The 13,856-nt window shown below is 43.0% G+C and overlaps 1 protein-coding gene across 5 annotated transcripts in view; it reads right to left on the bottom strand.

Moving 5' to 3' along the window:
• The window catches only part of LOC147313188 (unconventional myosin-VI), a 157,855-nt gene that overhangs the window by 55,372 nt on the left and 88,627 nt on the right, over positions 1-13,856 (bottom strand). For all 5 annotated transcript variants that reach the window (XM_086265186.1, XM_086265188.1, XM_086265187.1 and 2 more), the window contains exons 21-25: positions 7,197-7,327; positions 7,022-7,099; positions 5,750-5,879; positions 2,435-2,525; positions 1,282-1,432 (exon numbers count right to left, since the gene is read on the bottom strand). In XM_086265186.1, the coding sequence (XP_086121312.1) occupies positions 1,282-1,432; positions 2,435-2,525; positions 5,750-5,879; positions 7,022-7,099; positions 7,197-7,327 (581 nt within the window). The remainder of the gene's footprint in view (positions 1-1,281; positions 1,433-2,434; positions 2,526-5,749; positions 5,880-7,021; positions 7,100-7,196; positions 7,328-13,856) is intronic.

Genomic DNA, 13,856 nt, shown 5'->3' with positions numbered 1-13,856 from the left:
GTATCAGGCTGTTGTTCTCCTTTATCTCATAGTGGACAGAAATTATTTTGTGGAGTGGCACAAATGATTTGTGTGGCATCAAATTTGATGCAGAACACCTGATTGTTCCGTAAATAGTTTGAAATGTTTGTTTAAAAATGCCTTGGCTGCATTTTTAGGTAAACAGCTGCAAAAAACGTTGTTGTTTGCAAACCCTAACCCCTTTTTGAAGAACTACATAATTAATTGCCCAACATTGGTCATTATTTACTGTATTTTGCAGACAGAGTTACAGGACTCTCTCCCAGACCACAGACTCATACTTACAATACAAGTCAGAGCTTTACTTAAAAAAAAAAAAAGAAGAAAATTTTGTTTTCAAAATTGGAGTTCAAGTTAATTTTACTTCCAATAGTGTTAACATACTAAACAGGTCATGAACAAGATTGTTTTTAATTTTCATTGTAAGTGGGCTAAAGCACTTAATTAAAAGTAGTTTAACATAAATGTAAATGCTATAATTTGATTATTTTAATAAACCATGTAACTTTGGATGGATTCGATGCCGGCGTGACCACAGTGCACACGTCTGCTGTTGCTCACCGCTCAGGGAGCTTGTGTGTTCACTCAGACACATGAAAAATTAGAGGGAACATTGGCTGTCACCGCACCACTTTTCCTCCAACTAGCAGTCACTCCACAACAAAGCTGCGGGGCGGAGTCTGAAGTGACGGGAGCCTTTCAGTCAGACTTCCTCCACCGGCGTTTGTCCCTCTTATCTCGACACATACCGCGGTGAACACCTGTCAGCCTCACGCCTGCACCACTTCCCTCCAGGAAGAAAAGTGACAGGGAAGCTACGGTGTGCTAAATTATGGAAATTAAAAAAAAAAATAATAATCCACTGCGGCACGTTCAGGATTTATGACATCCACGGGTAAGATTATCTTAGAAGAGGAGGTGACGTTACAGTCAGACAAAGCACACCGTTTAATCCAGTTTAACAGGAAATACCATTATGACAGTGAGAGGGTCGCTTTAGAGGCTGAGTGCCTGTGAATCAACGAGATAACCAGATAAAATTCCTCAAATCACATTCAATCATTCAATCAAAGACTCTTTTTAAAACAAATTTGCAAGCATTTATCTAAGAAAAAATATCTTTTTTTGTAAATTTTTTGTAAATTTCCATAATTTTTGTTCCAAATTTGCAAACTTTTTTTCTCATAAATGTTGTATACATCTCATTTCTCATAAACATGGCACTTTTTCAGTGCCAGTCAAACTATGCACCACACCCACCTTGATTTTGACTATCAGGGTGTCGATGGCGGCGTCCAGCTCCCGGACCTGTTTGCTCATCTCCTGCTTGCCCTCCTTGAGCCCGCCCACCACCTCGTTGAAGCGGTCCATCCTCTTCTTCAGGTTACGCACCTTGACTAACCCGTCGATCCTGCCACACAAACACAAGGCCTCAGTAATGAAAAGCATCAGAGGGAGAGAGCACCGCCGGGGGGCTCGTTAACAGCGGGCAGCCGTTAAACGCTGGTAATCTCGTCACCTGGCAGTCAGCGAAGCACCGTCAGCTCTGCTGCAGAGCTCGCTAATTACTCGCAGAATAATCTCAATCACAGTTTGGGCTTCAACACTTGATTAGTTTCTCTGATGACGCGCTGTTTAACGCTCACACTCGCCTGCATCTGATCAGCTCTTCATTTTAATCACACTTAAACTGCATCTTTTTACTCAAGAGAGGAGTTTGGTTGAAAATCACGTGTCACCACTTTACTCGATATTTTAATCAGGTGTGTGCAGCATGATTCATGGATGCAGGTGTGTAAAGTCTTGTTCAGGACTTGGATGCCTGGGCTTCACGCGATGACCGAAACCATATTTATGACGTGCCAGACTTGGACTTTGTGCCACCTCCACTTTGACGATGCTCATTTCATGCTTGTCACCTTGTCATGTTGCTTTGCTCAATCTGAATTTGTGCCCAAACTCTTCCCGCCGGTCATCAGCGCACCCCCACCCGGCCTCTGTAATCACACTCTCCAGCACATCCTGCAGTGAGGGACGCAGCGTGGAGCGGCAGGTTGTTTATCGGCGAGAGATTGGTGGTAATAAGCAGAGCTGAAGCATCACAGAGCAGCCGTCTCCGAGGGAAACGCGACACCGTGGACGTGAAAGAGGCCGATAGCGAAGAGAAAGCATGAGTAGCAACAGGTGAGCATGAGGGTTGTGTGAGCATAAAGAGGAAGAGGGAGATGAAGAAAATAATGAAGAGGTAGAGATGAAGAAGAAAAGAGAAAGGGGGTTAAACTTCGTGAGCAGGAGAGAGAGGAGCTGAGGAATTAAGAAGAATAAATGGATGAAAATGGGAGGAGAGAGAAGGACAAAGATAAGGAAAGAAAAGGAGGAGTGAGGAACAAAGGAAAGAAAGAAGGAAACCCACCGTGGTTTGTGTTTCTTCATGCAGAGCCACATCCGGACCGTCTTCTGCATCTGGATGCAGGCGCTGGTTCGATACAGGATCTTGTTCTTCACTGTGACAAACAGAAGAAAAGAAGCAGAACGAGATGGGAACTTTAACCTCAGAGCTGAAAGCAGCGAGGTCACAGTCTGCACCACGAGACCAAAACAACCCGACTTCAGCATCCTGTAGGAAACCAGGGATCATTCAGAATCCCAAAGTGCGGTTGGTTTATCCAGTCATTACCTCATTGGCTAACGACCTATTAGTCACGACTTCACACCACTGTGATTTATGGGCTTTGTGCTTTTATTCCCAAGAAGTCTCACAGCAGGTATCTCCTCATGTTTGATCTGGCAGATTTCTGCACCGGACGATAAAACTCTGAAGTGATTTGTGTTTCCTCCTGTTAGAAAAATGTGCAAACCTCTACACTACAAGAGTATAAGTTCGACGATAATTAGATAAATTAACTTCCTGTTTTATTCAGCGGGACATTAAACTACAGAATGCGAAACAACTCGACTTATTTCTGCCAGCCAGAGTCGTCGCCCCCTGCTGGCCATAAAGGTCTTAAATAATCAGGCTCCATCTCAAAGAGCTCATAGCACCGCTCACCTGGAGAGAGCACTCAGACTGCTGGTTTACTCCTTACTAGGATAGCTAAAAGTCTTTTGCAAAACAACCCTGAGCCCGGGTCTGTTTGAGGTTTCTTCCTATCAAAAGGAAGTTTTTCTTTGCCACTGTCACCAAGTGCTTGCTCATAGGGACTGATTCTTGAGGCTTTCTCTGTATTATTGTCTTGACCTGACACTATAAAGCACCTTGCTGTAATTTAGGGCTATATAAATAACACTGAACTGAATCTATTGTAGTCAAGTTTCACTATAGACCTTTTGCCGTCCCCGTCTTGGTGTTATGAAAGCAGACAGGACCTGGCACGCACCACAAGGTAAGCCTTCCCTAAAACACACATGGATTTCGTATCTATTTGGGTATAAAACATCAGATTTGTTTTATCCAAAAGACCTGAAATGTGAGACCGAGGCCTCAGATCAGCAGAGCTGAGGGTCATCTTCCTGGAGACGCAGATCCAGAAGCTAGGTCCAGACTATGCGAGGTACAGGTCTGGTCAAAGCCAGCAGGAAGCTTTCTTTTCTGTCTCATAATTCAGGAGTAAATAATAGAAAACTTAAAGTTTACAGACTTTGTCCTGATAAGAAACCTTGTTCCGCTGAATTCCTACAGATCGGTTTAATTTGAGGCGAGCTGCTCTCTGATGCAGTTTACCTTCTGTTGTTTGCAGAAATTCACGATTTCTTCACAGAGAAACATCATTTGTGATTCAGACCCACCCGTCTCCAAGTCTGTGACAGCACCGGCGCTTCTCCGTCCTCCCAATGAAGGAAGTTTGGATTGAATTGAAGTGAGAAAATTAAAGCGAGAGAGAGCGAGAGGAGGGGTTACGAGGGAGGCCCGAGGAGATGAAGTGTGAAAGATAAATAGAGACAGAGATCAATAACATCTCTGCTCGCTGCCAAATTCGTTTCATCTTGTTATGACCTCAGAATATGTAACTTCTACACCGTCAATAACAGGATGATGAATTAATGACTTTGCATTTAGAGAGCAGAGGACACCGGGCGCTCCTGCAGCCCACGAGTCAAAGTATTGTCTAACAGTTACGGCTGAAACATCCCCACGCCTCCTGGATCCATTTTTAATGGGATGGGTGACGTGCTTGGGTAGTTTTTGCAAATAAAGCTCGATCGATATGGAGAAGGAGAGAGAGAAAAACCCAAAAACGGAGAAGAGCAGGATAAATGGAGACGGACACAGACAGAGAGGCAGTGACCGACACTGCAGTAATAAAAACCAGCAGACAGACGGACCGCTCCTCCAACAGCTCAAGCCCACATTATCACAGCAGCCTCTGCTGCACATAAACAGCCAGTGGTTTGTTTTCCCTGCTCCGTGCACCTCCTGTTTGCGCGACGGGGCTCCAAACACATCTGCCTACACTACACTGCGAGCTAAATGAGCAAGATTTATACGAGAATTACGCAAATCTGCGCAAACCTGACCTGCTGCTGCTGTCCCTGAAGGTCTCCTAAACGCCTTTAAGCAACAAAAAATGGTTCTTTTTACTCAATGAAAGAAAAAAAAAAAAACCCTGAAGAATTCTGATGACAGATCAACAGGTGCCTCTACTGCAGATAAGTATTCTGCATACACTCACAGAGGTGGTCAATGTGAGTGCTCAGCAAACAAGATGACAATGTCCCAAATGCAGACAGGAAGCTTTAAAATGGGACTTCATGAAGCAGTGGGTGACGGTGGCCACCTCCGTTCTGGGGTTTGGCATGACTGGACTCACGAAGCTCTGAGTTACATCACTGTGTCAATTTGTCAGGTGACGCCATGCTCAAGAGTTTCCTGCCACACTGAAGGTGAAAACAACCCCCTGATTGGCTGGCGGTGGTTCCTGGAGGTTTCTCTCTCTCATCTGGTGCAATCTGTTGCAAAGAAGGTGTTTTCTTTGGTTTCTACCATGTTGCCATGGTTACCTGTAGTTTTTCCTGTCTGTCTGCAAATACTCGCCAACTAATGGAAGTTTCCACTTCCACATGTTGGCTTCAGCAGGCACAACCTTAAGTTTGAAGCGGAATCTTATCCACTCCCAGCTGCACTACAGCTTGGAGAACAGCTGCAGGGTGTTTGAAGTCCATTGACATTCAGACTACATCTGCCCGTTCTTCCTAGCGACAGGTGGTTGCCGACGGTTGCAGACTTGTCTGTAGGAGTGTGTGACTGGATCCTAAATGATCCCCATGACTGTTAAGTTAACGTCACGTGGGCAGTGCTCACATGCAAAGACCTGCAAAACCTTAATATGAAATTCAGCAAGTGCAGCGTTCTATGCCTCAGCAAGATAGAGATCCCTGGTTTGATCCCGGGAGGAGGAACGTTGCATCAGGAGGGCACCCGATGTAAAAACCCAACAAGTCATACGAGCGAAGCAACCTGCTGTGAACAAAGGAGCTTCTATGTATAGTTAAAAAATCACATGTGATTTTGTGGTGGTTACAACAGAACCTCAGTGAGCCTATTTATTCATTTCCATCAGCTACAGTATGACCACTGAGACACCAACTGAGAGAACATAAAGCCAGTTATTCATACTGAGGATGCTTTTCTATCATTTCAGAATCTTAAATGGACGCACATTTTCAAACACTGTTAGATCATCGTCATGTTAAAGCTCACGATCGTGATATAAGAGCAGACGTTGCGTACGTTTGATGACGGACAGAGCGCACCACTGGACCTTCTTCCAGCGGCTGTGGATGAGCCACTTGTTGACCTTCTTCACCAGCTCGGCCAGATGGTCGGGGTCAGACTTCATGATCTGGTCAAATTCTGCAAACTGGACAGAGACGAGAAACACGTGATCAGAGCAGTGATTGTCTTTGATTTTTACCCGGATAAACCTCGTTTGTTCTTTTAGCCATTTTAATGGGCAGTGTGCCTCTTCTTTATCAAATACTCCGCTGAAAATAATCCCAAACAAATAACACATCATCATCATCATAGCCTTGAATCCTTGTCCTTCAGTCTTAAAAGCAGGTTTATTTTTCTGTTAGTGTGTTTTGTATCTCACTAAAGAGCAGCCAGAAGACCGGAGGTGTACGTTTATTCTAGTTCGAGTTCTCTACTCCATTCATGAATGTTTTAGAAGTCAAGGATATCTCCCACGCTTTAATGCTCTCTAACCTTAACTGCTCTGGATTTATAAGGCTTCGGAGCTCTTCTTTACGACTGTGCAGCTGACGTTTGTTGTGATCGTGTCCTCCAAACACCCCTGAACGATGAAAGAAACTGCTGAATTTCCTGCATTATCTGCTCAACATCTGTGTGTCCTTATTGTTTGTTTTCCAAATCTTGATTTCTAACAGCAGTGACACGCAGCCCTGCCAAACCCCCGCCCGCCTCCGGGTTTCAGATGTCTGAAGCTTCACACCATCACATTAGGAGCTACACTGCCTCTGAGATGTGCAAAGATTACCAAGGCTGTGCTTCAAGCTTTGACACATAAAACTTACTTTTCTGCCACCTAACATTTGCTAAAACTGGAAGCCACAACTGTCGGTGGCTGCTCGCAGGTGCAAACAGTTATTCACGGGGACCATGTGATGTTGCGTCTACACTGGAGGGTGGTGTCGTCTTCAGAAAGCAGCCAGCGAGGACTTAAGTATTTATGTATCCCCCTATCCTGCAGCTATACTGTCAGGCTTATAGTTTGTCCGGCATGTAGCGCTTCAAGGCTCTCTGCTGCAAATGTGTGCACTTTCATAAGTCCCTCCTGGAAGCCACGCGTCTGACTGATTAATTATTCATCTGGTGGAGAAAAAAAGCCCATCTGCTGGCTCTGGCACTTCTTTAGAAAACCTCATCTAGTCTCACCTCGGCAGCAAAAGAAAACTAATGCGCTTTTCCTTTGGCTCTATTGTCTTTCTTTAGGTGAACAAAATCTATATTAGCCAGAGTGAGCAGGGAATAGAGCCTCACCTTCCCAGGCCGGAAGAACACTCTGGTCAGGCCGAACTTGTAGTCATTTTCATTCAGCCCCAGAGCTTTGAACAAAGCCTGCAACACAGATATGCAGGGCAGAGATAAACATGGGGATATAGCTCTGTTAAAATGATAACCACTCAGGGCCAGACCCGAGGGGCGGAGGGCTGACCTTGCAGAAGAGCCGCGGGTCGAGGCGGGTGAGCTTGGGAGGCATGTACTTCTGGTACATGTTGTAGAGCTCATGGAATGGAGCTCGGGAGGGGAAACCGCCCTGCATCAGGTCCAGCACCGAGACCATACCTACAGACAAAAAAAGAGGAAAATATGATTTTACCAGACAAAAAAGTTCGAGATCCACTAACCGCACAGCCAAGAAAGGCAATAAAAACAATCCCTCAGAGTTAGCTCATGAGCTTTAGGCATTTTACTCCAAACCAGTAAATCATAAACCAAATATCTCAGTGGACGTCTGAAAAGACGTTTCTGCTTTTGGAACACGAAAAGACTCGACACAAGGTTTCCACCTGTACACATATAAGATAAATTAATTACACAAATACTTGATACCAAGGAGAAAAGGCATGAGTCCACAGTATGAGCTGCCCAGTTCTGCAGTTTTTATGCCTCCTGCTTTCACATCAAACAGCTCTGAGGACTGCCTGCAGATAGAAACCAACCGGGGAGCCCCTGCTGGGAGCTTCCTGTTTACACTAGCACCTCTAACAGCAGCTCTGAAGTGATGAAGAGCCAGTTTCTGTAATCCCATTGCAGCCTCTTCACTCTCTTTGCTGTGTGGTGGATGGTGCGGAGCAGGTTGAAGTTTACTAGCAGAGAGTTTTATATTTCCTTCTGACATAGTGAAACCTTTTATTTCCTCCATCACATACAGGCTCAATAAAGTCTGGACTTCACTTGTATCCATGTACAGCTGATCTCTAATTCCCCCAAAGTCTTGTTTATACATTTTTGTTGTTTGCTGCATTCATTTTTGTTTCTGCATTCATGGACTTAACTGATTAATGTCACTCAATTATTATTCACTCAATTATTCTCTTAAGCAGGTCCCTTTTTAGCTGCAGCTAAAAAAGAAATAGAAAGTTACTGGAACACAGAGGAAGTTTCAACGATACAAAAACACAATATTTTTACTTCCTTATGCACACACAGGAGCACAGCGAGGACCAAGACCGTCTTCCAAATTAGATAACTGACACCAGGAAGCCTGGCTGACCTCGAGGCTTGATGCAAATAGAAGTGACAGAGGGGAGATCCTCGAGTTCATAGACGAGCCGCATCGTCGCAGGGCTCGAATGTGGATGACCTCTGACGATCCGACCATATTAAAAAGAGACCTACTCTTAAAAAAAAGCATCAGTTATGAATAAAATTTAATCTGTGACCAATGTGGACATCTTTTCACTGAATTTGACTAATAATAGATTTAGATCATCTCACATTAGGATTCATTATGAATCCATCTGGCAGTCGAAATAATCTCTTCTTTCTTCTAAAGAACCGATTATAAACATGAGAGTCTTACTTAAAACCGCTGTTTTAACCCAGCATCACAGCTTCCTCTACACCCCTCCCAAGCACCATTGGACTCCTCAAATCTGAACACACTGAAGAGGAAACAACATGATGACTTATTAAAAACTAATTTTTTTTTATCACCAAACTTTTGTTTTGTTTTAGGACTTAGTGTTCCTCATTGTTAATGAGGACTTAGGTTTCCAGGGTTAAAACTGTTATAGGCTAATAAGTAGGCACATGAATTGATGCCAACTAACCTGTGTAAAACGAGAAAACACTCATTTCAGGTTTGACTGGGGTAAGTAGGTAACACAGACAGCTCTATAAGCTCTTGGACAACAACACAGTTTTTGTCATTTTGCCTGTTCCCTGATTATTTCAAGATAAGTTGAGCAGATAAAATGATCTGGATGTCATTCAAAGTGTTGAACTTATAGACTGAAATGAAAAGAAGGAGGTCATAATTAAGATGAAAAACCAAAATAAACCAATCAGACAGAGGAAAAACTTTACAAATAACCAAATCAACAATCTGGTGCATTCTTAAAAAAAAAAAAAAAAAAAAAGAATGCTCTGAGCAGCTCACCAACAACAAAAGACCCGAAAGATCACAGATGACAGCTAAAGCACATGATCGCAGAATTATTTCCATGGTTCAGAAACAAGAGGTTAGAGAAAAACTAACTAAGGAGTATCACTTTCAAGAGCTTACAACAAGGTGCAAACCACTGGTTACACTCAAGAGCAGACTTTTTTAGAATTAGACTTTACCAGAAAACATCTAAAAGAGCACGTGTAGTTAAAACAAAACAAAAGAAACTTGTTTTTTTAATTAAAAACAACAACAACAACATGTTTTTTGGTGTTTTGTTTTTTTTATAAATTCAAGACAAACTTGTACCAGAATGATGAGAAGAGAGAAGTCTGAAGAAAGAACGAAACAGCTGATGAGCTCATGTTAAAACATGGGCATGAATGGTTGCTGGGGAAAGCAGGTCACTGGAGTTTATTGATGACTGCTCATCAATGACTGCTCTGCTCAGTCCTGAAGTGTTCAGGGCTGTACTCTCTGATCGGACAGAGCTTCACAAAACAGATGAATAATGACCCAAATAAACTGCAAAAGCAACCTAAGTCTGAACCCAACAGAGCAGCTTTGCAGGTGTTAAACAAAAACAGAGACCCAGAAACAGGCCTGCAGAGGATCTCAAGATGTCTACGGGTTCTAGACTTCAGGAAATCACGGATGAAAATCTATTGCAGTCAAAGTATTAAAAGCCGTGCTTATACTTAAAATGATGTCAGACTAGCAGTTAGTTTTGAGAAAATGTAGGACTTTGTATAAAAACTTCTGTAATTCCTAAAAAAAATGATGCAGTACTTTTGTTAAGCACCTTGAATTACAGCTGCAGAAAGTCTGCACTTAAGTCATAAACATCTTGAATGTTTGATTTGAAATCCTCAGTGGTGGTGTACAGAGACAAAACTACAAAAGCTCTGTCATTGTACAAGTACTTACGGACCTGACGGCAGCTGTCAGGAAAAACAGGAACAATATAATTCCCAGAAAAACAAAACAGATGGCATTGTTATTTTTTTAGACACTGGATTGTGCAATCTGTTGTTAGACGTATGGGTAAAAATCAAAATACTCTCAGGTATACTGGCACAAAAATGGAAGTGAGCTTCGGCTGATCCCATTAATAGAACTTCCAAATAGAAAAAATTCAAAGCAGCTAAAGGCTGCTTAAAGAGCTTGGTCCAAACAGTCTGCGCATGCCAATTAGCATCCTTTATCAGACACTGCATATTCAGCTTTGTGACCCTTTCTGTCTGCTGCTTGTGCTGCCACAACTTTCCTCTGACACATTACATTAATCTATTTATTTAGACCGCCTGTAAACGGAGATCATTCGCCATTTTTGAAGCATTGTTAGTCATCTCATTTTGCTCTGGAAGCTTCTATCAAAGGGCTCATTTTCAGGCCTCTTTCATGTCAAACAGATGCTGCTAATTGGCATTCATTCATCCTCTCTGCAGTATTTGTTCGTGTCCTTAAGTTGCTTTGGAGCTCATGACCTCCATCGAGTGTTTTTCCACTGATTTCGTCAACCCCCTCCTCAGCATAAAGTACTCTCACAGCCACGTTAAATGAGTTAACAGTTTAAATCACAGGACGGCACAAACGCAGAATATATGGCTCAAAGATAAAATAAAGAAATAAAATGACAACACAGCGTTCAAACTGCATAAGACGGAAGCATGCACCAGAGAACTTTTTTGTATTTGCTATGACACACTGAACATAAAACACAATCAGAGCCACTGCGATGTCGCTTTCTGGTTCGTGGACTTTGGCTGTACAAGATGTTAGCCAATGAGCACAGACTAGCTATTCCCCCTTTCTGACTCTAATAATATAATTTACAAAATTATCTTGATGCTTTGTTCAAACTAGAACTGAGACCATAAACTCGTCAGAAAAGTGTTTTCTGAGTTCAGAACAAGAAAGCTGTGAAGTGCTGGAAGTTGGAGGTTGACAGTTTCGTGGAGCTCAGCTATTTCAAGCTGAACATCACCAAGAAGACTTAAGAGTTTATACAGACTTTAGGAAGCAGGATGCTTCGTTCTGCCCTGCCATCCTCAGGGGAACAGATGTTTGAGGTGGATGATGAACACTGTGGCTCAGGCAGTTCAGATATATGAACAGAAGCTGCGTAAGAACCGTTCGGTTTACGGTTCACACAGAAAGCACACTGGACCGTGCAGAATGACAGACGTCTGTAGGAGCACACGGTCTATGTTCTATCACGATGTGGTGGTGAGCGTGGTCTTCTATGTGGAGTTGTGCTTGAGCAGTAGGGCGAAAACAGCTGATGCCAAGAAAATGATTGGGAAGGCTGGTGTCAGTTCTGGAAGAGGAACTGGTGGAGATGTCTAAGAAGAGGTCACTGAAGATACTCAGCATCGTGGACGATCCAGGCCGTGCGCGAGTCACCGATTGGTCACCACAGCAGTGAAAGGCTCAGTGCTGCACGACTGAGCACGGCAGGAGATCCTTTCCAGCTGTGGCTGTTAGACTGTATGACTCCTCTCTGTTCAACCAGTTAAAACACTTTAAAAATCTGCACATGCACATCAGCACTCTGATATCATACTCCATCCATCTGTTCTTTCCCAGATGGGAGGATTAGCACTATGGCATCCTCTATAATTTATTCCCTGTTATGGTGTTTGCCAACAGCATTATTGTTAGAATTACCACTGTGCCACTTTGTGTCTGTTTGCACTATCGTACATACTGATATTTATATTTCTCCAACCACAGGAGTCGCCCCCTGCTGGTCATGCAGGTTTAAGGCACTTCTGAAATGGCTATGCCCAACTGTTCAAACCCACAGATATCACTGTTAAAAAAAAAAAAAAGACTCTCCAGCATTAAATATCACGTTTCCGTCCCGTTAAAGAAACAGTTTTGGTTTCTACAGACTGGATTGTACAGACTAACCATGCAAAAAGTCTGTGCTTCAGTTTCTGTAGGTGTAATGTCAGTATTTTATTAATCTCAGCATCCAACGGAAAAATGGCGGGAGGCAAACTGCTGATGCCGCGGCTTCAGTACTGCTTTATTGGATGTGTCCATCTTTTGTTTACAGTCTATGGTTTTGCTTACATGACTTCGTTCCAAAATAAAGAGAAAAAAAAAATGCATGAGGACATTCCCACAGCAGCGAGCATATCCAGCTTTGATACTGATATAATTTCAAAATAAGACATTTTAGGATTATTTTAACTTGAACCCTGAAGGTGCATCACTAACTGAGAGCAACAGAGACACTGCCTAGATTCCTACTGTGTTTAGCCTACGCTCACGTCTCTGCTATTTCATTAGTTTCCATTGATTAATAAAACTGTGGTGATGAGTGACAATCAGCAGCACAAGACACCGTCCGGAGCCCGAGGATCAAATTCAAATCTTCCCCATCATTACCTTCAGCCCATCGACCGCGAAGCACTTTCTTCTGCTGAATGACTTCCTCCGCCCGCTGCCCCGTGATAAGAGAAGTTCCCTCTTGTGTATTCAGATAAAGCTGAAAGTTGTTGAGTGCTGGCCCCGAGCTGAACACAACTCATATCAGGCTTTCAGCTGTAATTGCTGCACGGCTTCCTGTTTGGGGATTTGATATCATCTTTAATTGAAACATCACCCTTCACAGCTACATGGAGGCAATTTTCAGAAGTGTGGGCTTTCACCTTGGAGCCCTTTTGGGGGGCATGAAGGTATTAAAAGCTGATCTGCGCTTTTGTTTGTAGAAGAAAAGAAACCCTGAATCTGTGAGCCTCCCCTCCAGCAGCTGTAACACCACACGTGGTTATCAAGTCCTGCGTCTAACTCGCAAGGTGTATCACAACTTCAACGTGGACTGATTTACTTAAGCCCTCTAAGTCTATCTGTACTTTCTGCTCAAGGCAGCTCGGGTCAGACAACCCTGCCCCGTCTCAGGCTTAGATTAAATCTAAATCTCATTTTCAGAGGTTCTGTGCCCCGGCTGTTGCTGAGCTTCCCACTTTGTCGACTGTGTCGAGCTGGTACACCGAAGTCTCTCACGTCTACTCCAGACCAACAACACTTCGATTCTCAGCACAATAAAACTGATAAAGAGTTCGGCGGGGTGCGGTATCTGAGCTCTGCGAGCATGAACTGAATCTCTGAGGATATTAAATCTGAACTCATCACTTCTTTACCTCCAAAGCCAAGGACAGGGAAGAGATGGGGGTGAATCTCACAGAGGGAAAAAGAAAATGTTTAAGAATAAGGCCACAGTCACAAGCAGGACCACAGGAAATACAGGCCATCTGGGTATGCTTAAAATACCGACTGGTTACAATTTACATTTACTTGAAAAAACAAAAAAAAGGCAAGAAAAAGTAATGAACAGAATCAATTTAAAATCAACTTTTGTTCTTGTGTTTAGTAAATCCTCTGTTATTTGCACTTTTCGTGAGTTATCAAATCGAAGCTGCATCAAAAACACATTTCAAATCCTTTTTAACACCTTTTTAAAAATATAAGTCTTTTAACGAAACACATCTGTCGCAATTTCTCTTCTCGCAGTGTGGAGGTTGATTTGCTGTGTGGCTTCAAATGGGTGTTGGGCAATTAATCACAGTTTAATTTGAACTACCAGCGATGAGCTCCAACAATTAGGAAAACAAGATCATTGGCATAAACAAGCACTTTGTTGCACTCGTTTTTATTTGGAAGCTCCCGTTTTGTTGTGCGTGTTATTAATGA

Source organism: Aulonocara sp. 'chitande type north' Nkhata Bay, linkage group LG15, assembly GCF_057382095.1.
Source record: "Aulonocara sp. 'chitande type north' Nkhata Bay isolate Kocher_YH1m ecotype deep benthic linkage group LG15, A_spYH_male_GT1.1, whole genome shotgun sequence".
Taxonomy (NCBI): Eukaryota; Metazoa; Chordata; class Actinopteri; order Cichliformes; family Cichlidae; genus Aulonocara; species Aulonocara sp. 'chitande type north' Nkhata Bay.
Note: the sequence above shows the minus strand (reverse complement) of the source record. Positions and strands in the feature narration are given on the sequence as shown.